This window comes from Nicotiana tabacum, chromosome 8 (genome assembly GCF_000715075.1).
Source record: "Nicotiana tabacum cultivar K326 chromosome 8, ASM71507v2, whole genome shotgun sequence".
NCBI lineage: Eukaryota > Viridiplantae > Streptophyta > Magnoliopsida > Solanales > Solanaceae > Nicotiana > Nicotiana tabacum.
Window position 1 is genome coordinate 21015884 of NC_134087.1, and position 25490 is coordinate 21041373.

The 25490-nt window shown below is 39.9% G+C and overlaps 1 protein-coding gene across 1 annotated transcript; it reads right to left on the minus strand.

Moving 5' to 3' along the window:
• Positions 1 to 13676: 13676 nt before the first annotated feature.
• LOC107822497 (uncharacterized) lies at positions 13677 to 19070 on the minus strand. The gene is made up of 9 exons (XM_075220230.1): positions 18970 to 19070; positions 18525 to 18728; positions 17926 to 18322; positions 17315 to 17598; positions 16325 to 16393; positions 16163 to 16219; positions 15243 to 15295; positions 15065 to 15140; positions 13677 to 14936 (listed from the first exon to the last, which is right to left on the minus strand). The coding sequence occupies exons 1-9, from the start codon at positions 19068 to 19070 to the stop codon at positions 13994 to 13996; spliced, it is 2184 nt and encodes a 727-aa protein (XP_075076331.1). The 3' UTR covers positions 13677 to 13993.
• Positions 19071 to 25490: the final 6420 nt, after the last annotated feature.

Below are 25490 nucleotides of genomic sequence, written 5' to 3' on the forward strand. Positions count from 1 at the left end.
GTCCTCCTACAATTTACCACTTTTGTTTTTCTAGACATTTCAACAAACTTCCCATTCCTGTTTGCAACAGCCACAATGTCACCTTCAAACAAATCTTTCTCAACCACAAACTTTTGTAGATCTTTTCACTAAGGAAATAGGTTCCTTCACAACATCTTTATCAATCTCAACCACTAAAATGTGTTTATCAGCCACAGTTTCCCCCTATTTCATCAACCTCTTCTTCTTTTTCTTAATACTCTGCTTACTCTTCTGCAAGGCAGAATCAAAAGCCTCTTTCTTCTACAACCACCTGGACGCACAGTTTCAGCTAAAAGAGAATTAGGTTCTTCAATAGGGTTTTCGGTGACGGTGTCACGAACCGGAGACTCAAAGAGCACCAGAGTCCTTTCATCCCCTAAGAATGGAATTTCTTCCCCCTGAGATTCAGGAATAGATGAGAAGTAGGGTTTGCAACACATGGAAGTGAGACAGGGTTTGATGGATGAGTAGAGGTGATTGGAGATGAGGAGGAAACCGGTATGGGTACAGTAGTATCAGGGATATGGAAGAAATGGGTTTCTAGTGATGGTGTTAAGGGAGGAGGAGATGTGGGAGTGATGTTGATGGCAAGAGAAAAAGACGATTATTCGTTGGTCATGGTGAGATAAGGGGTAGAGAGTTCTGAAGGAAAAATTAAAAAGATGCAAAGGGAGACAATGATTTAGAACTGCTGGTCTTAAAATTCGGATGATGTGGCAGTTGAATTAATTTTGCTATCTTTTTTTTTTGAACAAGCATGCAAAAAATACATTACTACTAACCTGTGGTGCAGGAACTAGGTTCCTGACCTATTTTTTGTAAAAGGGTTTTTACAGCTCTCCTCCGAAGTTCAACACTGTACCTTTAGCTTCTATGATCATCATGTGTGTTTACCTGCAACGGTGTAGATATGAGTTAGACCTAGTCAGAAAATACTTTAGCTAATTTTACCTTAGTGTGACTATCATAGTCGTGTCAGCTGAACCAGGTTCTCAATTAGGTTTGAGTAATCCCAGTGCCATCTTGTTTCTCAAAGTGTTCCCTGCTCAGTGCTTTGGTGAAGATATCTGCAATTTGATCTTCTGTGCAACAAAATCTTATACAAATAAAACCCCTTTTCCACATTGTCCCTGAGAAAATGGTGTCTGACATCAATGTGATTGGTTTTCTTGTGTTGAACTGAGTTCTTTGCCATGTTGAGAGCACTGGTGTTGACACATATAAGCGGTACACAATCAATGTATACACCAAAATCTTTCAATTGTTGCTTGATCCACAGTGAATGAGCACATCACGAGGCATCTGCAACATATTCTGCTTCAGCTATTGAGAGAGCTACTGAGTTTTGTTTCCTTGTACCCCATGAGATAAAGCATGATCTAAGGGAATGATCCATTCCAGATGTGCTTTTTCTGTCCACCAGATAACCTGCATAATCAACGTCGGCATAACCAATAAGGTTGAAACTGTCACCTGAAGGATAGTACAGAACTAAGTTCTATGTGCCCTTAAAATATCTCAGAATTTTCTTAGCAGCCTTCAGATGAGATTCCTTAGAATTTGATTGGAACCTTGCACATAATCTCACGCCAAATACAATGTCTGGCCTGCTGGCAGGAAGGTAGAGTAGAGATCCAATGATTCCCATGCTTCCATGTCAAACTTTTTCATGAGTTCATTGATGCATTTCTGCTAGCTGATACACATTCCCTTTATGGAATGCTTCACTTGAAGACCCAGGAAGACATTCAGTTCCCCCATCATACTCATTTCAAACTCACTTCCCATGAGTTTAGCAAATTCTTCACATAATGAGTTACCTGTAGCTCCAAATATGATGTCATCCACATAAATCTGATCAATGAGCAAGTTCCTTCCCTATTTCTTCAAAGATAATGAATTGTCAATCTTTCCTCTTGTGAAGCCATTTTCCAAGAGAAACTTGGATAGTCTCTCGTATCAGGCTCTAAGGGCATGTTTCAATACGTACAATGCCTTATCCAATTTAAATATATGTTCGGGATGTACATGGCGTTCAAAAACCTGGAGGTAGCTTGATATAGACTTCTTCCTTGAGAAAACCATTCGGGAAGGTACTCTTCACATCCATTTGGAATAGGGTGAATTCCATATGTGAATCAAAGGTAATGTGAATCCTAATAGCTTTCATGCGAGCTACTGGGGCAAAAGTCTCATCATAATCGATCTCTTCCTCCTGATTGTATCTTTGGACAGCAAGCCTTGCTTTGTTCCTTGTAGCATTTCCATGTTCATCCAGCTCATTCCTGAATACCCACCTAGTCCCTATGATGGTTCTGTCTGAGGGTCTAGGTACCAGGTGCCATACCTTGTTTCTTTCAAATTGATGTAGTTCCTCTTGCATTTTAGTAATCCAGTCTGTATCCTTCTAGACTTCCTTGATATTTTTGGGTTCTATTTGGGATAGGAATGCTGAGAAGGCTAGGGAATTTCTGGTTTTTGATCTTGTCTGAGCTCCAGAATTAAGGGGTGATTATATTATCAAGTGGATGGGAGCTTTTGTGTTTCCAATTTGGGACTGAAGTTTGATTGGTAGAGAAACTGGGTAAGTTAAATGAATTTCCCTACACTCTTTGTTCTATTACTTGGGGAGTGCCTTGCACTGCATCTCCAACTCTTTCTTCTGCTTTAGGGGTAGTAATGGAAGTACCAGGTTCCTCTTGAGAAGTAGAAGAGGATGTTGCATTGTCTCTCACCTGTCTCCTTCATCTTACTCATCAAATCAGCCTTCCCATTTGAAACCCCAGATATTTCCCCAGGAGCTAAAAGTGGTTCATTATTTTGATCATCAGTGTTTCCTCCTTTGTCAAAAGAGGGAGTCTTGTTGAATAGCTTATGACCACTTTCTTCCATACATTGTGTCCTTTTGTTGCAGCCTTGTAGACTTTGTTTTAAGAGGAATATCCCATAAAGATTCCTTCATCACTCTTGGCATCATATTTACCAGGTTGATCCATTCTATTGTTGAGAACATAGCATTTGTACCCAAATGTTCTTAGGTGAGTCAACTTGGGTTTCCTTCCAGTCAGCAACTCATATGGGGTTTTGTTTATGAGAGGTCTGATCATGTACCTCTTTTCACTCCTGCTCAGTAGTCCCATAGGAATTGCATGCTCCGTGTTCTTTGAACTTTGAATTTGACAGACCATGGATCAGGTCCTTCTTCATCAATATCTCCAAAAGTGAGAAACTTATATCCCCCCAATCCTTTATGCCAAGTCTTCGAATCATTATCAACTGCATTAAAGCAGCTCATATCACCAGCTTAGACATGAGTTTCTACCTTGTTTTCTTCCCCATACCTAGAATGTACCCTTTCTTTCCATTTTACAAAGGGTACATCCCTTACTTGCAAGACTTTCGGTGAGAGAAAATCCATGGTATTTCCAGTCATGTGCTTTGAGCATCTACTGTCCATGATCCATTGTAGTCTGATTCCTCCCACTGTTCCCTGCATATCTAAATTATGGGTTAGATTTAGGAACCCAAACTAGTTTGGGTCCCTTGTTATGATAAAAAAGGTGGATAAGGGCTTTTCTAGTCCAAGCAGGTAATGTGTGTTTTCTGTAAAAGGAACCTGGTCCCTTTTTTGTAGTCACCTTTTTAGCAAACACCTTGTTTTCCTTTTTAACAGATTGATTCCTAGCCTGGAAATCTTCCTTGAAGTCCCCATTGTTCCCACATTGGGTACAAGGTCAGTTATTAGAGGCAATGACAGACTTGTTGTGAGGGTTGTGAGAAGTTTTCTTCCTTAGGGACCCTATTCCCTGCCTATTTTCACAATCACTAGTATGCATGGTAGTGGTAGCTTCTGATGACCAGGTCCACTTTAGGGACTTTTCAAGATCATTCTTTAATCTTTCCAGATCAGTTTGGAGTTGTTCGTTTTTCTCAATTTCAGCATACATCCTAGTTCTCATAGCAGTTATCTCATTTTCAAGCCTAATGTGTTCCTCACTAGCTATATCCTTTCCTTTTCCAGAATTTTTAAGTTTTAACTTAGTCCAAGGTTTCACTATTGTTTCCCTTAGGTCTATAATTTCTGCCAAAAGATCATTCTTTTCTTTTCTGAAAATTTCAATGGTTTTTTTATGTTCAGTAACTACAGCCACTAAGTCGTCTTCAGTTTGTTCAGATTCTGCTAATTCTAAGGTCAAAGAATCCCTATCCTCCACAAGACTATGAAAGGCATTGATTAATACATTAGCTAAAAACTTGAGTTTTCTTGGAGAATAGGATTTCAGATTTCTCTGAACATCCCTGAAATTTACCTCTTTGTTGTCATCGTCTTCATCATCATTTGATTGAGCCATTAAAGAAAAAGTTGAGTCATATTCAATCTCCTCGCCTTCAACTGCCATCATGGAACTATCACCAGTACCGGGTTCACTATCTTTCTCACTAGAGGAATCCCCCCATGCTGCAAGAGCATGTCTCAATCATATTGTCAGCTAATCTTTTTCTCTTGAAGTTCTTGGAGAATTCTTACTTCAAAATAGGACAATTTTTCATGAAGTGTCCAGCCTTTCTACACTTGTAACAAAGATCATTGTTCTTTGATATTTTAGAGTTGTCCCTTTTTAGCACTTCACCATTTATTCTGACCATCTTCTGAAACCTTTTGGTTAAGTAAGCCATGTCACTGTCTTCCTCACTCGAATCATTGTTATCGGCTTTAAGTACCAGGTATTTTTCCTTCTTTGGTTCTCTCCTTTCAAAAGTTGGTGAAGCAGCCATGAGAATCCTTCCTAGGTGTTAGCTTTTTAGAAAGGACATGCATTGATACCACTTGTCATAAACTATGTGTCCACCAGACTGTATAGAAACCGGGTTCTCTATGTGGTTCCTCTGAAAATACTGATGAATCAAACTGTATAGCGATCTGGTCCTATATCAGTTTGGTACAGTGCTAAGTTTGTGTGAGTCCACCAAATAGTAAAGTACCTGGTCTTTTATGGGGTTCTGCTGTGAATGCTAGTAAAGTTGTATGTAAATAAAGCAGAATATTTTTACGTGGAAAAATCCCACACAAAGAGATCAAAAAACCACGACCTACACTTGTAGGCTTTTAACTTCACTAACTTGCAATCTCCCTATTACAAGCAACTTTACAATAACCCTATTGCAAAGACTTAAACTAACTTGTGATGCTCTCATCACAAGCACTCTATAACTATCCTAGTTACAAAGGCTTTGACTAACTTGTGATGTTTCCACCAAAAGCCACTTTGTCACACTACGGTTACAAAGGCTTTTGCTTATGACTAAATCTAGCCACAACATAAACTCAAGGAGTTTACGGATTTAGAAAGGTTTCCTAATCAATGCTTCTAAGAAAGCCGGATAGGAGTTACAATGAAGAACACATAACAAAGACTCAACAACCCTAAGGACTTAAGATATTATCAATCTTGGATCAGGTCCTTGAGGTTGCAGCAACTTTGTTCTTGAGAGAGGTTCTTGAGCACTTGAGAGAATTTTCGTTTTCTGTATTTGCAAGTGTTGATCCAGAATCGTGTGCCTTGCATGAGGTTTATACCTCACAATACATTACCTTAGTGATGTCAATTCACAATGGTGATGTCCAATCTCAATAGAAAGTGGTTGATGCACTGTCTGTTGTATTGTTTGTTGCACTGTTGCAGGCAGTCATTTTCTGCAGTTTCTTTCCAGCTGTAGTTGACTTGTACTTCTATCAGAGAACCCTAAGGGACTAGGTCCCTGTTGTGTTCCTCTTTTTACGTTTGCATACAGTCACTTTCTGCAGTTGCGTTCCAACTGTATAGTTTACTTGTACTTATGTTAGTGGAGCACCAAGGGATCAGGTTCCTAATCTGGTTCTTGTGCACACTGCCCAGATTGTCTTGAGTGGAGTAACTTGAATGATGTTTTGTATAAGATCATTATAGGTACACCTTGATCACATCACTTGAGGTGATGTGAGCACTTTAGTTGGTCAGAGAATGAGTGGGCGCTGGAAACAGTGCAGTGCGACAGAATCTTCGTTTCCAGCTGTGTCCAATTGACTTTGTACTGCCGTGAGGAACCCACATGAGTATCAGGTCCTTGTTTAGGTTCCTACCTTCTGAAGATGTAGCAAGTTCACATTTGGCTGGAATCTGTTAGATGCAGTGTAATCCAAGTGAGTCAGGTTCCATATCTGGTTCTTGACATTAAGTTTGTTAGATCATCAAAACACAAGGCAAAGATATTGAAAACCTATCAGGCACACAAATACGACCATGTATCCTCAAAAATCCATCATCTCCAGCTGTAACCTACTTGGCACGTCCGTGCCGCACTGTGTCTTTAAGGACACACAAATAAAGGTCTTCATACTGTCGATCTCTGATACTCTCAAATAATAAAGAACGAGCGACTGCACAAGCTAACACACGGTTGGGCTCAGAAATATCCAACCTCATGAACGGATTGGCTAAAGCCTGAACATCCAAAGCAAGCGGCCTCTCACTGAACGGAATATACGCAAGACTGCCCATGCTGACTGACTTTCTACTTAAAGCATCGGCCACTATATTGGCGTTCTCCGGATGATATAAGATGGTGATATCATAGTATTTCAATAGCTCCAACCACCTTCTCTGCCTCAAATTTAGCTCCTTCTGCTTGAACAAGTACTGCAGACTCTTGTGATCCGTGAACACCTCACATGACACGCCATATAAATAGTGCCTCCAATTCTTCAGCGCATGAACAATGGCTGCTAACTCCAAATCATGAATTGGATAATTCTTCTCATGGATCTTCAACTATCGCAAAACATACGCAATGACCTTGCCATCTTGCATCAATACCGCACCAAGTCCAATACAAGATGCGTCATAATAAACTGTATATAGCCCTGAACCTGTGGGCAAAACCAACACCGACGCCGTAGTCAAAGCTATCTTGAGCTTCTAAAAGCTCACCTCACACTCGTCCGACCACCTGAATTGGGCACCCTTCTGGGTCAACCTGGTCATCGGGGTTGTAATAGATGAAAACCCCTCCACAAACCAATGGTAATAGCCCGCCAAACCCAAGAAACTCTGGATCTCTATAGCTGATGCGGGTCTAGGCCAGTCCTTGACTGCCTATATCTTTTTCGGATCTACTTGAATACCCTTTGCTGATACAACGTGACCCAAGAATGCAACTAAACTCAACCAGAACTCACATTTTGAAAACTTAGCATTTAACTGACTGTCCCTCAAAGTCTGGAGAACGGCGCGAAGATGCTGCTCATGCTTCTCTCGGTTGCGGGAATAGATCAAAATATCATCAATGAAGACTATCACAAAGGAATCCAAATAAGGATTGAACACTTGGTTCATCAAGTTCGTGAAAGCTACTGGGGCATTTATCAATTCGAATGACATCACTAAGAACTCATAATGCCCGTACCGAGTACGGAAAGCTGTCTTAGGGACATCGGATACCCTAATCCTCAACTGATGGTAGCCCGATCTCAAATCGATCTTAGAAAACACTTGGGCACCCTGAAGCTGGTCAAATAAATCATCAATCCTCGGTAATGGATACGTATTTTTGATTGTGACCTTGTTCAACTGCCGATAATCTATACACATCCTCATCGATTCATCCTTCTTCTTAACAAACAACACCGGCGCACCCCAAGGTGAGACACTAGGTTTAATAAAGCCTTTATCAAGCAAGTCTTGAAACTGCTCCTTCAATTCTTTCAACTCTGGCGGAGCCATGCGATATGGAGGAATAGAAATAGGCTGAGTGCCCGGAGCCAAATCAATACAAAAGTCAATATCCCTGTCGGGTGGCATCCCCGGCAGGTCTGAAGGAAATACCTTTGGAAACTCACGAACAACGGGCACAAAATCCATAGAAGGAACCTCGGCATTAGAATCACGAACATATGCCAAATAGGCCAAACATCCCTTCTTTACCATATGCCGAGCCTTCATATATGAGATAACCCTACGGGTGGAATGACCAGGAGTCCCTCTCCACTCTAAATGAGGTAAACCTGGCAAGGCTAAGGTCACAGTCTTGGCATGACAGTCCAAGATAGCGTGGTAAGGTGATAACCAGTCTATTCCCAATATGACATCAAAATCAACCATATCCAAAAGTAGCAGATCTACTCGGGTCTCAAGACCCCCAATCACAACTATACATGAATGATGGACACAGTCCACCACAATAGAATCACCCACCGGTGTAGACACATATGCATGAGCACTCAAAGAATTACTAGGCATGACCAAATACGAGGCAAAATAAGATGACACATAGGAGTATGTAGACCCTGGATCAAATAGAACTAAAACATCTCTACTACAAACTAGAACAGTACCTGTGATAACTGCATCAGAGGCCTCAGCCTCGGGCCTGGCTGGAAGAGCATAACATCAGGGCTGGGTCCCACCACTCTGAACTACATATCTGGGACGGCCTCCTGCTGGCTGGCCTCCACCTCTAGCGGCCTGACCTCTACCTCTAATACCTCTACTTCCACCTCTAGCACTTCTACCCCCACCTTTAGCTGGCTGAGCGGGAGGTGGAACACCCGGTGCCTGAACCATGGCACGGGAACCCTGATGCTGCGACTAAACACCCACTATCTCGGACAAGCCCTCCGGATATGGCCATACTCACCGCACTCAAAGCATCCACCTGAGTGCTGCGGCTGAGGAAACTAAGACTAACCTTGGTGGGCCGACTGACCATGATGATAGCTTTGAATATAAGGTGCTCTAATAGGGATGTCTTGAAGGAGGTACATCACAACCATGCCCCCCTGAAGCTCTATGAGATGCCCGTAGTGTTGAATGAAACGGCCTGGAAGGATGACCCCTACCAAAAGAATCCCTGCCTCCAGACGAAACACCACTGAACCTGCCAGAATGACGGGGCCTCTTGTCAGACCCCTGACCACTCCCCTGTGATAAAACCATCTCGACTCTCCTGGCCACATTGGCCGCTTCTTGAAAGGAAATATCGCTCCCCGTCTCCTTAGTCATCTGCAATCGAATAGGCTGAACGAGTCCCTCAATGAACCTTCTCTCTCTCTCTCTCTTGGTAGGAAGTATCAGAATAGCATGACGGGCTAAGTCAATGAATCTGGTCTCGTACTGAGTGACAGTCATAGAACCCTACTGGAGACGCTCAAACTGCCTCTGATAGTTCTCCCTCTGAGTGACAGGAAGAAACTTCTCCAGAAATAGCTGAGAAAACTGATCCCAAGTCAAAGCATGTGACCCGGTTGGTCTAGCCAAACAATAATCCCTCCACCAAGTCTTGGCGGATCCTGACAGATGAAAAGTAGCAAAGTCGACCCCATTGGTCTTCACTATCGCCATGTTCCATAGAACCTCATGACAGCTATCCAAATAATCCTGGGGATCCTCAGAAGATGTACCACCAAATGTGGTAGTAAAAAGCTTGGTGAATTCCAACCTCCACAAGGCATCAACAGGCATAGTTGACCCCTCACCGGTTTGTGCCACAACACACGGCTGAACTACTCTAACTGGCTGAGCTGCTGGAGTCTGATACTAGGGATCCATCTGCTCCGGAGTGCAAGTAGCGGGAGTCTGGGCTCCTCAGCATGAGAGACAGCTGGTGCTACAGGAAATATGCCCACCTGAGTGACGCTCTCCATAAGGCCCACTAGATGGACCAGAGCATCCTGAAGTACCGAGGTGGCGATGAACCCCTCTGGGACCTGAGCTGACCCTGCTGGAACGGTCTGGGCTGGAGTCTCATCCTCAAACTCTACCTGAGGCTCCGCTGCTGGTGATACTTCTCTGGGCTGAGCCCTGCCCCTACCTCGGCACCTAGCACGGCCTCGGCCTCGCCCTCTGCCCCTCGTAGGAGCTGTCATTGGGGGATCGAGCTATTGATCAGCGAATGAAGAAGCACGCATTCTCACCATCACGAAAGAACAAAGTAGAAGTTCAATTAGCATTGAGAAATCAAGTCGCACGACAAAGAAGAATAGATGTGAAGTTTTCCTAAACTTTGTAGCCTCTGGGGGATAAACACAGACGTCCCCGTACCGATCCCTCAGACTCTACTAAGCTTGTTTATGAATTGTGAGACTTAAGCAACCTAGAGCTCTAATACCAACTTGTCACGACCTAGATTTCTCACCCTCGGGAGTGGTGATGGTGCCTACTCGTGAAAGCTAGGTAAGCCGAGTGTTATAGATTTTATTACCCTTTTTCCTTAACCTTTTAACAATTTCAAATTAACATGTGATCAATAGCGGAATAATAATAATAATAAAAGAAGTGCGGAAGACGAAATATGCTAATTTAACTAAATACTAGTACAAAAATCCAAAATACAACCCTACCCAGAACTCGTGTGGACCATCTATGAGTACTACAAACAGTGGTCTGAATAGAAAAATACAAGTTTGTCTCTGAAATAAATAAAAACAAAATGGAAGGATAGAAGGGGACGCCAAGGCCTGCGGACGTCTGCAGGACTACCTCGAGTCTCTGCTAAACTGAAGGCAGCAACCTCGCTATGGTCCAAAAGCTCCAGTACCGGGATCTGCACACAAAGCAAAGTGTACTATCAGCACAACCGACCCCATGTGCTGATAATTGTCGAGCGTAACCTCAGCGAAGTAGTGACGAGGCTAGGACAAGACTACCAAATAAACCTGTGCAGTTAAATCATATACGACAAATAATGATAACAGAAACTAGCATTTAAAGATGGAAAGGGGGAACATGCTGCGGGAGATATCAAGTACTAACAGAATTTCAGTAAATAAGCATAAAGAACACCATAATTTCATATCAGCAAGAATAAGGAAAATAGTAACGAATTAATATTCACTTTTACTCTTTCTTGTTGCCGCGTGCAACCCAATCCCAAATCATATAATGATGTTGCGGCGTGCAACCCGATCCCCATATACAAATCAACACCAATCACAAAAGAATCCCGACAAGGAAACAATAGTATAACAACAATATCCCGACAAGGGAAATAATATCATAAGCAATAACATCCCCGCAAGGGAAACAATATCATAAACGATAACACCCCGACAAAGAAAACAATATCATAAATAATTACATCCCAGCAAGGGAATTAACAATATATCTCATCTCGTTTCCACAATCATTTCACAACCTAAGTCTCAACTTGAGCCAATGCTCCACAATGGTCAATTACCAAGAATACTTTCATAAGCCTTGTTCAACATTTGAAATCATCATATTAAGCATGGACAATACATAATGGAGTCACAACAATCATAGTATAAGACTCACGGGCATGCTTGATACCAACGTATAGTTACTCGTCACCACACCTATACGTCGTACTCAACACTTAACACATAGCAAATAAGACCACAACTCATATTCCCTCAAGCTAAGGTTAGACCAAACACTTACCTTGATTCCACGGACAAATTAAGCCTCAACTACCGCTTTACCCCTCGGTTCCACTTCCACTTCTCTTGTATCTGGTCACAATTTACTTAATAACATTACTATATGCTAAATAAACCAATTCTAATGCATGAAGATAGATTTCTCATTGATTTCCCCAAAAAGTCAAAAATCGACCCCGGGCTCGCTTGGTCCAAACTCAAAATTCGGACCAAAACCCGATTACCCATTCACCCCCGAGCCCGTATAGACAATTGGTTTTGGAATCCGACCTCAATTGGAGGTCTAAGTCCCCAAATTTCGATGTTCCTAAGTTCTACCCAAAATTCTCAATTCGACAATGAAAACCCTAGATTCTGGGATGAAATCTTGTAAAAAGAAGTTAAAGAGTGAAAGAAATGAGTTTAAAATCACTTATTTGTGTTTTGGGGAAGAAAGAGTGTTTGAAAAATCGCCTCTTATGTTTTAGGGTTTTGAAAAATGAAAAATGGCTGAAAGGTCTCGTTTATATATATCCCTCTCAGATTCTCATCGCTGACCGCAGATAAAGGACCGCGGCCGCGGAGCTTCACCGCGGACCGCGAAATATCGAGCGCGGCCGCGGAGATTTGGCCTTACCCACCGCTGACCGCGAAAACCCCACCGTGGCAGCGAAGTCCCCAGCGTGGTTGCGAAGATTCACCGCGGACCGCAAAGCTCAGTTCAGAGACCTGCAACTTCTCTGAACCTGCAACAGCTATTTTCTTAGTCTAAATTCATTATGTGGCCTATCCAAAACTAACCCGAGCCCTCGGGGCTCCAAGCCAATTACGCACGCAAGTCTAAAATCATCATATGGACTTGCTCGTGCGATTAAATCATCAAAACAACATCAACAACTATGAATTAAACCTCAAATTCATGAAATTATCCAAGAACGGTGAAATTTTCATTTTCTCAACTATAGGTCCGTTTTATACCCAACGAACTCCGATTCTTACCAAATTCCACAGATTCAACCAAATTATTATTTTAAACCTGTACCGGGCTCCGGAACCAAGATATGGGCCTGATACCATCAAGAAATCGCATCAATTCACTTCTAAAAGCCTTTACATTTTCTAGCAAATAATTTTCTTTAAAAATTCTTTTCTCGGGCTTGGGACCTCGGAATTCGATTCCGGGCACACGCCCAAGTCCCATATTTTTCTACGGACCCTCCGGGATCGTCAAATCACGAGTCCGGGTCCGTTTACCCAAAATATTGAACGAAGTCAATTTAAATTCAATTTTAAAGGCAAAATTAGCATTTTCCTTAAATTTTCACATAAAAGCTTTCCGGATATACGCCCAGACTGCGCATGCAAATCGAGATGAGACAAAAAGAGATTTTCAAGGCCTCAGGACACAGTTTTGATTTCTAAAACAAGAAATGACCTTTCGGGTCATCACACATTTACTATGTAAAAATATTAATTTGGAACTCAATAACTTAAAGGGATTAAAATTCTGAACTCATAAACTTGAAATCCTAGTTCCGCATCTTTTTATTTACACTGACATATATAAGAAAAATCTTTTTGCGAAAGTCCGATACCACTTACTAAAGGGATATTTTTGCTATTGAGTGCAAAAGCACTACAAAAGAGTAATTTCAGCTCAATCTTGAATATATACCTTCTAAACTCATTTCCGTACCATGTTTACAAGTTTTAGGGCGTACACATGTATAAAATGCACGAGTCATCAGCCTTACCAACTAAACATATGCTTTGAATTATTTTCAAGTAGTATTAAAATATTTGAATGCATACATATTATTTTTAGAATAAAGTTATTTACAAGCACACAAATAAGAATATGAAATTTTGAGGCAGTTGGGATAATACCCTTTACTATAGGGTGCATAAGCACTTAAAAAAAGAGTTTTGAGCTCCATATGCCATTAGATATTTACTTGCTCAGCTCATTTTCGTACAGTTTTCATCAGTTTAGGTCATAAAACATGCACAGAGAACACATAGTTAATAGAAATATCAATAAAGAAGACACAAGGATCTTAAACCAAATCAATCAACTTCATTTCAACTGCAGTTAAGTAAACTGCACGGTTCATAAATGAAATAGGAATAGTAATCAAATTCATTTAGTTGAGAAAAGAGATCCAATTCAACAGAAGTTACAAGGAAGATGGCAACTGAAATCAAATTTAAAGAACCTCAGACTATTCCATATTGACTCCCTACAATAATTACTGCAAAAACTCAGATCTTACAACACAACAAATAGCATATATAGGACAAACATCCACTTCTCAGGACTACAATCTTCACCTGAAATAATTCTATTACAGCATACAAGAGAATATACATAGGAGAAGACATCCACTTCATAGGACTAAAAAAATCACCTTCCCGTCGGAAAATCACCAGGAATTCAACATAGAGATACTAAGTTTCCTAGATTTCATGCATCTATCCTAAAATATTGTTTGCAGAGCATATAAAACAACCTGAAGCACCCCAAAAAACTAGTGTCCCAGGCTTTTGCAGCATTACACCTTAATGGCTGCCCGATTGTCCCTCATTTCTCCGATGCCTTAATGATTTCTGCCCAGTTGGTTGTTTCGTCGAATGTCCTACTAACGTTAAGCGGGACATAACATATGCCAGTAGTTCTTCGCGATGAGAAAATGTAAAATCCAAATGCGCATATTCAAACTCATTATATGATACCTCTACACCTGCATGTGTCATCAGCTCATAATGTTTCCTGACCATCGATGGCCTAATGACCTTGTCCTTCTGCCCAGCGACAAGATCTACAGGAATATCAATAAGCAAATAGAACTCCCCCAAATCCAAAGGCTGAGAGGCACCGTAGACTTCCATGTTTGCAGCTGCACTCCCATAGTCAAACATGATAAACTTACGACCGTGTTTGATCTGTGCCATGTGAAGTGCCACACGAAATGAAACAGCTGGCATATCATTCATATTGTAGTGTGGTAACCCTAAAGCTCCAATCCAGTTTGAACTGTCGCCACCAACCCCATAGCTTATCAGGGTTTGCACGAGACCTCCAACTGCAGGTAAGTTATGGAAGTCCCGAGCCAACTTATTGACCAACATGCGGAAAAACCGAGTGGGTATGTAGAAAGCTGGCACAAAGGGCATCAGCAAAGGAGATAAGACCAGGAACAAGTACTCCATCACAGTGAACACAGGATTCGAATCGTGATGGAACCCAGCAGGTGATAACAAGATTAATCTTGAAAGCCTGTGGGGTTTCTCCCAAATCCGCTGTGTTATGGCATACATCAGAATAGCAGCTCCACCCAAACTATGGGAAATTGCACAGAGTTCGTAAGGTTGATCACTGTCACACTGTTCCTCAAGGCCTGCTTGGCTAGTTTTCAATTCAGAAACTTTTATTTCATGGATCTTCGCTGTCATCGCAGGTATATCCTCTGTCCCGTGCTCATTTATGGAATACTGCCAGTATCTACAAAAAGTAATTTGAGAAAAAATTAGCAATGAAAGATATATACAAAATCAATACTATTTCGACAAAAAGATAAGGATAAATGTACTTCCAACATTAATGGGAGCTGCATGAAATTGTACACTTACTGTGTTGAGGATATATTGCTGTCAATATGTTCTCTAGAAACCAGTCCGCGAAAATTTCCAAGGAAAACGTCGTACCCTGAAGAATAAAGAGATGTATAAATCGCGTAATTATCTCAGTACAATAATAACCATAGTAACTACACCTAAAGATGTTGTCCCACAAATTCAAAGGACAAACCTTGATCATAGGCTGCAAACGCAGGAGAGCCAACAACTCCATTTGACACCCAACTGTAAAGTTAGGTCACCGTTTAAGATGTAAGATGTACTAAATATCTATGTAGCTGAGAGTAATAGCCGATCAAAATACAATTTTAGCAATTGATAAAGAAGACAAAAACCCAAAGAACCAAAAGGTTATTATGTCTCAAAATCTGGAATACATGCATAGATGCACTGATCAGTTTTCTAGCGACTTGGATGGGATACTTCAGGAAGGTACAAGGTTCATGATCCACAAGATCAAAGTGACAATAATTGTTGATCTCATGCTCAGACAATTTAATCAACTTTGGCTACAGATCTCAGAACTTTCCAAGGGCTACTGCAGAATATACACCACCATCAAAAGTATAATTTGAAATACCTTGCTTATGCAAAAGCTTGTTCAGTCACAGTAGCAAAAGTATCTTGCTTTCAAGATCTGTCAAATTTTGACAGTAGCAAGATTTAGTTAAGAAGCAGAGTAATGAATTTCAAATTTTCATAATCCAAGTCCAGTATTCCAGCTGAACTAATAAGCACATAATGCAAAGAAATGTTTGACCTACTCATACATGCTCATGCCAGCCAAATTATTAAGTAAAATAGTTTTTTTTTTTAAAAAGAAAAAACCATGGCTCTCGAACTGTTGCTAATCACATACATGTTCCAGGTCCAACAACATATCGCTTCTTAAATTCTTGTAGCCAATTGATTAGTATGCCTTCCAAAACTTCATCTATTTAAACTAGTTACCGACTTGAAGGACCTGAAAGGACAACTTAACAATTTGTCAACAATATACATCACTGGTCGTTGTAACCCCTAGATGATAAGTATAACAATATACACAACGGCACATGTGATATTAAGAGTTAAGGCAGATGTTTAGCTCACCCCATGGATGAATCAAAAACCCCATGTTGCAGATAAACAACTTTCCGAGCATCACGTCTGCAACATCAGATTTAAATCATCACGTCACACATTCATAAACATGCATCCACCCAAAAAGCTCTGGATACACAGAGACAGCGATGGTAAAACAGGAATCTAAACCTTGGAATTCTCTCCAAAAGAAGAATATATCCATCCCTAGTTACCACACGAAGAGCTTCATATGGGTACCTACAAAAGAAAGGATTCATATCTGAGAATAATTATAATGCCAAATCTCATATGAAAATATCAATTGCTTAGTTAAGAATACAAGAGTTCCTGTTGAAAGCCAATGCTTCAACTCTGTAACGAACATTGCAGTACCCCTGAACAACAAAGACTTCCCTATTTCCTAAAGAAACAGAGAACCGAAAGAGGACAGTATAAAAGAACATCTTGTCTACCACTGAACAACAATGAATTTCCTACAAAGAAAAAAAATCAAAGATGGCACTAGAAAGATCCTCTTTCCTACTTTTTGTTTATGACCGAGAAATCCATCTGGGGCCAGGGCCAACCCCTAGGACTAACCACAGACTTCGAAACTCTGAATAATGGACCTGTCTTCTCAACTTAAATACCAGGGCTTAGTTCGCATGCCGCAGGGCATGAATCTGTGACTTAAAAAAACAAGTCCCTCAACCTTTTCCTCTAGAACTAAGCCTGGGGCAAGATTCTTTTCCCACTGAACGATGATTTCCCTAAGACATAAAAAGACCAAAAGAGGACAGTACAATAAACTTGAAACTCACTGAGGTCTGAAAATATTGTAAGACATGCTTATCTACCCAAAAACAGTTGACAGAAATTCTTCAGTTTGCACAACGTCGATCAATTTACACAGTATACCAAAAGCTTAACCTGTAGAAATTAGCATTCTCTAGGCTCGATGCAGCAACTGAAATACAGATGATATGCTAGTCGTTTTCAACACATATCACACACTGAACAATTTTGTGAAATATCATCACAGTCTATGTGACGAATTTGGGAGTCTTTTAAAGAAAAGTTAAATTCAGTTGAGCAATTTATCTGTTCGGAAACATCTCAATCCAAGTAAACATGCACGTCAGATTTGATGAGTGGAATCAATTCAACATGCCTTATAACCCAAGCTCCGTTATGACATCTTGACATGTCCTAGCATCTATATTAAGGGAATGATAAAAGCTTGTCTGCCGTTCCTTAGGCGTAGGATCATTCTCTGAAAGAGTATCCACAGGTATAGATACACCTGAACCATCAGCGCGAACATCCTCACAACCACTCATATGAGAGAAGAACCATTTCACCACTTTCGTAAATGTGACTATTGGTGAAAGTAGACAATGTGCTGCCTTGCGAACAAATTCAAAGACAGCCTCAATGATGATCTCAATAGCCAGATGGAGATCCTACATAAAACAAATCAGAACAAATCATAAAAGCTGTAATGGGAGTGCAAAAGAACAATAAGATAATTACTTAACTGACCAACAAGCTGTCAAACCAGAAAACCCCGCGCAATGCCCCTTACCCCATGTCCTAAACCAAAAGGATGAACATAACGAATGCAACAGGCAGACGAAGACGAAAAATGCAGCATGTTGATCAAAAGAGAAATATGTCTAAAAATACAAAATCATATTGCATGATTTATGAATGTTAAGCCAACTGCTACTAGTTTGAGATTGAGGCATAGTTCATTGAGACTATAAGAAAAGAAAGTGAAGTTGTAAAACCTCAACAACGCCTCGCCTTCTGTCAGTGGCACGTTGGACAAAGTGGTCCCTGAGTGACCGCAATCTCTTGGTAGCTTGTATATTAGAAGGCTGGAGGCTCCCAGACGTACTAGAGGCTCCAGTACTTCTACTTGAACCATACAGATACAAAGGTATGCCCACCATAAATTTAACAGGGAAAAAGAACCACGAGAAGATGTATCCGAGCAAATGCACCCAATGGCTTCTCTGCATGGTAAAACTGCTCGCTCTGGATGCTCGAGGACTTTGTAACAGAGGAGACTTAGGACAAATGTTTTCATCACAATCTTCTTCCTTTAATGAGCACTCTAGACTTGAGGAAGCATTGGAATCAATAGAAAACTCATGGATGAATTGGTTAAAGGATGAGACGCCACTGAAATCACCAAGAAGGAGTATGTTAACCGAACTCGCAGATATAAAACATTAAGAAAAGAGTAGTAAGATTTTTTGTCATTTTGGACATACTTGAAAATTGAGTAGACTAAAATAACACATTTGTCATGCATAACCTGAGAGACGGTAAATTTTCTCAATTTTAAAGCATAGGGGAAGAGGAAATGAAGATCAAAACTTACTTTTCCATCCAGCGTGGAAGCCTAGGACCACGAAATGTTGGGCGAAGCTCCCAACCATGAATACCTTCAAGAATAGAAGAGTTCCCTGGCAATATTGTCAATAATAGTGCTGACACCCCGTTAATCAACCTCACAACATTGTTTAGTGACTCATAAGTGAATGTCTTAACTGACCTGAGAGAATTAAGAAAGAAATATAAAAATCTAATAATACATCCATTCTAGCAATTGCTGAATAGAGATGCATTTATCAATATGCATACACACAATCAATCCACCATAAAAACCTTAGAAAGGAAAATAGTTGGAATAGCTATATTGTTCTTCTCTAAGTTTTCCAAAATTCGGCAATTAACTCCGCCTCCCCCCTCCCCACACCCTACCCCCAACCGAAAAAGAAAAAGAAAAAGAAAAAAAAAGGTTAACTCCAAAATGACCATTTTACTTGTCAGCTGAACTAGCACCTTCAAAATTCACGTCATGGGCAATAAATAAAGGAACTAAATTACAGGTACAGAAACATTCAAAAAGAAAGTAGACATCCATGTATATGCACATTAATTCACATACTTGTATAATTTTATAAATACATAAACATAAAGAAGGAGAAATGAAATGAAGAAACATACTCTTTGGTAACAGCAAGGACTGTTGTTCCTCTGTACTTGTAAATAATGATTCTGGAAATTAGAACTTTAGCTTATAAACGTAAATATAAATAAAAAACAGAAATTAATTCGAGCCCACTGAATTCACAGTGTTTCCTTAAGGAATTTAATCCCCTCCTAGTACCCAAGGTTATAGATTATTTCCTCCCAGGATAGAACGAATTACACACTGGTGTAGCGGTACTTCAAACCCCAGTGTTTCAGCGAACACAAAGTTCGGCAACAAATCACACTTATGGATGCTTTGTTTGTAGTTAAAAAACAATGCAGAATAAGGAGGACAACTCAGAAGTCGAATGGAAATTCTGAGAAGAAGTATAGCCAAGTATAGCCAATGTTGAATTCTTACTGAAGAGAATATCAGATTGCAATTCGTTTTTCCAGTGTATACGCAGTATATACAGAGTGTATATCCAGTATATGCATAGTGTATATCCAGTATATACAGAGTGTATATTAAGTGTATACAGAGTGTTTCAAGTGTTTTTTCCGATGTGTTCTTCTTTCTCTCCAACTTATGCTCTATTTATAGCAGTTATTTGAGAGAAATACGCCCCTTACATGGTGCAACAAGCACTAGATCATGGAGAAAGCACTTACATGGTGGTATATACACTTGCTTGGTGGGAGGAGCACTTGCACCATTGTGGGAGGTGCACTAGGCTGCTTATTGCTTAGTGTTGCAACACAATACACGGATTGGAAAACATCTGTTACAAACACGGATTATATCACGTTAATATTCACTATTAACAAATAAATTTGGTCCAAAAAATTAATCAATTGATCGATCATTTGACCAAATCCGAATCCAAATCCCATTTCCCATTGATTTATTTTAGAATATTTTTCGTGAGGCAAAAATCACGTGCTCACAAATGGGGAATGGCTATATCACGGAAGTATGCATGAAAAAACTTGTGTGATTTGCAAACAAGGATTAATTGCATCTGGATGAGTAGGTTTTCCTTTGAACTTTCCGTAGTGAACTTATGTCGGATATACTCGATCAATCGGTAGATTTGATATCTTTGAACCGTCGAACTTTAGTGTATACCTAGACAACCATAAGTCACACAATCAACCCTTAACCGTCTTTGGTTCTCATTGTTGTGTTCGTTTCAGCCATGAACACTGCCTGGTTTCATAAGTGCGTAGAGAATTGGCCTTGCAAAATTCTCCTTGAAGCGGCTAACACTTCACACTTACATAGGTGATTCTTAAACATGTCATCCCGTAGATACACTATTTGATATACCCTGTATCAAATTTAGAAATCATTAAAAAACCTTAATGCTTTATCCTTGGTACTGAACATTGTCTCATCACGAGAATGGACTAAAACAAATTTTGTTGACAATGTTGAACCTTCATTAATGACTTTGTTTGATCTACTTGAACCTAGATCTTGGGATCTCCAGTCTTCTAGGTAGAGTTACCGCCACAATGACTTGTTCTCGGCCATAGTCTCATTCCCTCGATGATTTCTCAACTACCTCTCTAGTTAGGCCTTTTGTAAGTGGATCTGACACATTATCACTTGACTTTACATAGTCAATCGTGATAATTCCTCTAGAGAGAAGTTGCCTAACGATTTTATGTCTTCGTCGTATATGACGAGATTTACCGTTATACATAACGCTCTCAGCCCTTCCAATTGCCGCTTGGCTATCACAGTGTATGCATATTGGTGCCAACGGTTTGGGCCAAAATGGAATATCTTCCAAGAAATTCCGGAGCCATTCAGCTTCTTCACCGGCTTTATCTAAGGCTATGAACTCAGCCTTCATTATAGAGCGGGCAATACACATTTGTTTGGACGACTTCCAAGATACCGCTCCTCCACCAATAGTGAATACATATCCATTTGTGGACTTCGAATCAGTTGAACCGGTGATCCAATTTGCATCACAATATCCTTCAATCACCGCAGGATATTTACTGTAGTGCAAATCAAAGTTTTGGGTATGTTCTAAGTATCCCAAAACTCGTTTCATTGCCATCCAGTGAGATTGGCCTGGATTGCTCGTGTATCGACTTAGTTTACTTATAGCACAAGCTATATCTGGTCGTGTACAATTCATGATGTACATTAGGCATCCCAACACACGAGCATAATCCAATTGTGATATGCTTTGGCCTTTGTTCTTTGCTAGGGCAAGATTCACGTCAATTGGAGTCTTTGCAACTTTAAAGCCCAAGTGCTTGAATTTTTCAAGTACTGTCTTAATATAATGAGATTGTGACAATGCCAGACCTTGAGGAGTCTTTTGGATCTTAATCCCCAGAATTAAATCCGCAATTCCCAAGTCCTTCATATCAAACTTGCTAGTTAGCATACGCTTAGTAGCATTTATGTTGGCAATGTTATTACTCATTATCAGCATATCATCCACATATAGGCAAACAATGACTATGTGATTTGGAACATTTTTAATGTACACACATTTATCACATTCATTTATCTTAAAACCATTTGACAACATTGTTTGGTCAAATTTCGCATGCCATTGTTTGGGTGCTTGTTTTAGTCCGTAAAGGGACTTAACAAGTCTACATACCTTATTTTCTTTACCTGGAACCACAAACCCTTCAGGTTGTTCCATGTAAATTTCTTCCTCCAACTCTCCATTTAAGAAGGCCGTTTTAACATCCATTTGATGAATTTCAAGACCATACGCTGTAGCTAATGCTACTAACATCCGTATGGACGTAATCCTTGTAACTGGGGAGTATGTATCAAAGTAGTCAAGACCTTCTCGTTGTCTATACCCTTTGACAACAAGTCTTGCCTTGAATTTATCAATAGTGCCATCATCTTTCATTTTTCTCTTAAAAATCCATTTAGAACCCAAAGGTTTATTTCCAGGAGGAAGATCAACCAATTCCCATGTATGGTTGTTCAATATGGATTCTATTTCACTATTGACTGCCTCTTTCCAGAACAATGATTCCGAAGAAGACATAGCTTCTTTAAATGTTCGAGGCTCATTTTCCAATAAGAAAGTCACAAAATCTGGTCCAAACGAAGTAGACGTTCTTTGACGTTTACTACGTCTTGGATCCCCCTGATTAAATGTACTTTCTTTTGTTTCTTCCCGAGGTCATTTAGATCCTTCACCAATCGACTCGCATTCCTTTTTATACGGATATATATTTTCAAAGAACTCAGCATTATCTGATTCTATAACCGTATTATTATGAATGTCGGGATTTTCTGATTTATGAACCAGAAATCGATATGCTTTACTAGTAGTTGCATATCCTATGAAAACACAATCAACTATTTTCGGTCCTATTTTTACCCTTTTGGGTTTAGGAACTTGCACCTTTGCCAAACACCCCCACACTTTAAAATAATTTAAGTTGGGCTTCCTTCCTTTCCATTTTTCATATGGAATGGATTGTGTTTTACTATGGGGTACTCGATTTAGTATTCGGCTGGCCGTAAGAACGGCTTTCCCCCACAAGTTCTGTGGCAAACCAGAACTTATCAACAATGCGTTCATCATCTCCTTTAATGAACGATTCTTTCTTTCCGCAATCCCATTGGATTGGGGCGTGTAAGGGGCTGTTGTTTGATGAATAATTCCATATTCTAAACATATTTGTTCAAAAGGAGATTCATATTCACCACCCCTATCACTTCTTATCATTTTGATTTTCTTGTTAAGTTGCGTTTCAACTTCATTTTTGTATTGCTTGAATGCGTCTATTGCTTCATCTTTACTATTAAGTAAGTAAACATAGCAATATCGAGTACTATCGTCAATAAAAGTTATGAAATACTTCTTTCCACCGCGAGATGGTATTGACTTCATGTCACAAATATCTGTGTGAATTAAGTCTAAAGGATTTGAATTCCTTTCAACCGACTTATAAGGATGTTTAACATACTTAGATTCCACACATATTTGACATTTTGATTTTTCGCATTCAAACTTAGGCAATACTTCCAAGTTTATCATTTTTCGCAAGGTTTTATAATTGACATGACCTAAACGTACATGCCATAAATCATTTGACTCAAGTAAGTAAGAAGAAGCTGAAGTTTTATTATTAGTTTCAACAACTATTACATTCAGCTTGAAAAGGCCCTCAGTAAGGTAACATTTTCCTACAAACATTTCATTCTTACTAATCACTACCTTGTCAGATACAAAAACGCACTTGAAACCGTGCTTTACAAGAAGTCCAATAGAGACTAAGTTCTTCCTAATCTCGGGAACATGAAGGATGTTGTTCAAAGTCATGACCTTGCCAGAAGTCATCTTGAGAAATATCTTACCGTATCCTTCAATTTTTGCTGTAGCAGCATTTCCCATAGAGAGCGTCTCTTCGGGTCCAGCAGAAGCATATGTAGAAAATGATTCCCTCACAGCACAAACATGGCGAGTGGCTCCAGAATCAATCCACCACTCCTTTGGGTTTCCTACCAGGTTGCATTCAGAAAGCATGGCGCACAAGTCATCAACATCATCATGCTTTTCTACCATGTTTGCTTGACCCCTTTGCTTGTCTTTCTTCCGAGCATGACACTCCGTAGATTTGTGTCCGGTTTTCCCACAATTGTAGCAGTTTCCACTGAACCGCTTCTTGCTTGGGTTGTATTTCGGACCAGAAGCCTTCTTTCTCTTTTTGTTATCTTCAACAATATTTGCTCCCATTATTGTTGAATTTCCACGGCCTCTTCTCTCAGCAGCTTTGTTGTCCTCTTCGATTCTCAATCGAACAATGAGATCTTCAAGGGACATCTCCTTTCGTTTGTGTTTCAAATAATTTTTGAAGTCCTTCCACAATGGAGGCAACTTCTCAATTATTGCTGCTACTTGGAATGCTTCATTGATGACAAGACCTTCAATGAAAATTCCGTTAGTAAAATTACTAAAAAAATTACTTTCAATATCAGTATTTATTTGAAACATACCTTCAGCAAGTAGATCATGAATAATCACTTGCAATTCCTGGACTTGGGTAATAACAAGCTTGCTATCTACCATTTTGTAGTCCAAAAATTTTGCGGCGACGAATTTCTTCATCCCGGCATCTTCAGTTTTGTACTTCTTTTCAAGTGCATTCCACAATTCTTTTGACGTCTCCACGCCACTGTATACATTATACAGATTATCCTCCAGTACGCTAAGAATATAATTCCTGCACAAGAAGTCAGAATGCTTCCACGCCTCAATCACGAGAAAGCTATCATTCTCTGGAGTTTCATCTAGAAGATCAGGAACATCTTCCTTGATGAACTTCTGTAGACATAACGTAGTCAAGTAGAAGAACATCTTTTGCTGCCAGCGCTTGAAATCCATCCCGGAAAATTTTCCGGGTTTCTCTGTCGGTGCCAACGCCGGAGTTCGACTTGTCGATGCGTTGGCAGTCATCATCGGAACAACTTGATTTCTGCCATTCGCCATTTTTACTGTAAAAATGACACAATCAAACGTTTAATAAACGTTTAAAACTGGAGTGAAAAATCACGTAGATTTTAATCTCCAACAAAATGCCACGAAGGCTTTAAAACTGGAGTAAAAATCACGTAGATTTTAATCTCCAACAAACCGCCACGAAGGCTTTACTCTCCAAACGGGAGTACACAAAAAACCACAAAGGTTATAGTTTCCAGAATAATAAAAGTAACACAAATACAGAAATTAAATTATTAAATTCCTTAAGATTGTTGTTCCTCTGTACTGGTAAATAATGATTCTGGAAATTAGAACGTTAGCTTATAAACGTAAATATAAATAAAAAACAGAAATTAATTCGAGCCTACTGAATTCACAGTGTTTCCTTAAGGAATTTAATCCCCTCCTAGTACCCAAGGTTATAGATTATTTCCTCCCAGGATAGAACGAATTACACACTTGTGTAGCGATACTTCAAACCCCAGTGTTTCAGCGAACACAAAGTTCGGCAACAAATCACACTTATGGATGCTTTGTTTGTAGTTAAAAAACAATGCAGAATAAGGAGGACAACTCAGAAGTCGAATGAAAATTCTTAGAGGAAGGAATGCAAAGTATAGTCAATGTTGAATTCTTACTGAAGAGAATATCAGATTGCAATTCGTTTTACCAGTGTATACGCAGTGTATACAGAGTGTATATCCAGTATATACAGAGTGTATATTAAGTGTATACAGAGTGTTTCAAGTGTTTTTTCCGATGTGTTCTTCTTTCTCTCCAACTTATGTTCTATTTATAGCAGTTATTTGAGAGAAATCCGCCCCTTCGATGGTGCAACAAGCACTAGATCATGGAGAAAGCACTTACATGGTGGTATATACACTTGC

Bases quoted from the DNA above. Each gene is read 5' to 3' on its own strand.
- LOC107822497 (XM_075220230.1), bottom strand. From the start codon at position 19,070: ATGGATGTCTACTTTCTTTTTGAATGTTTCTGTACCTGTAATTTAGTT. The intron at 17,599-17,925 runs GTTTTACAACTT...TGTTTTATGTAG, and splicing joins GAAGGCGAGGCGTTGTTGAG to GATCTCCATCTGGCTATTGA. The intron at 14,937-15,064 runs GTAAGTGTACAA...TACTTTTTGTAG, and splicing joins AGCAATATATCCTCAACACA to ATACTGGCAGTATTCCATAA.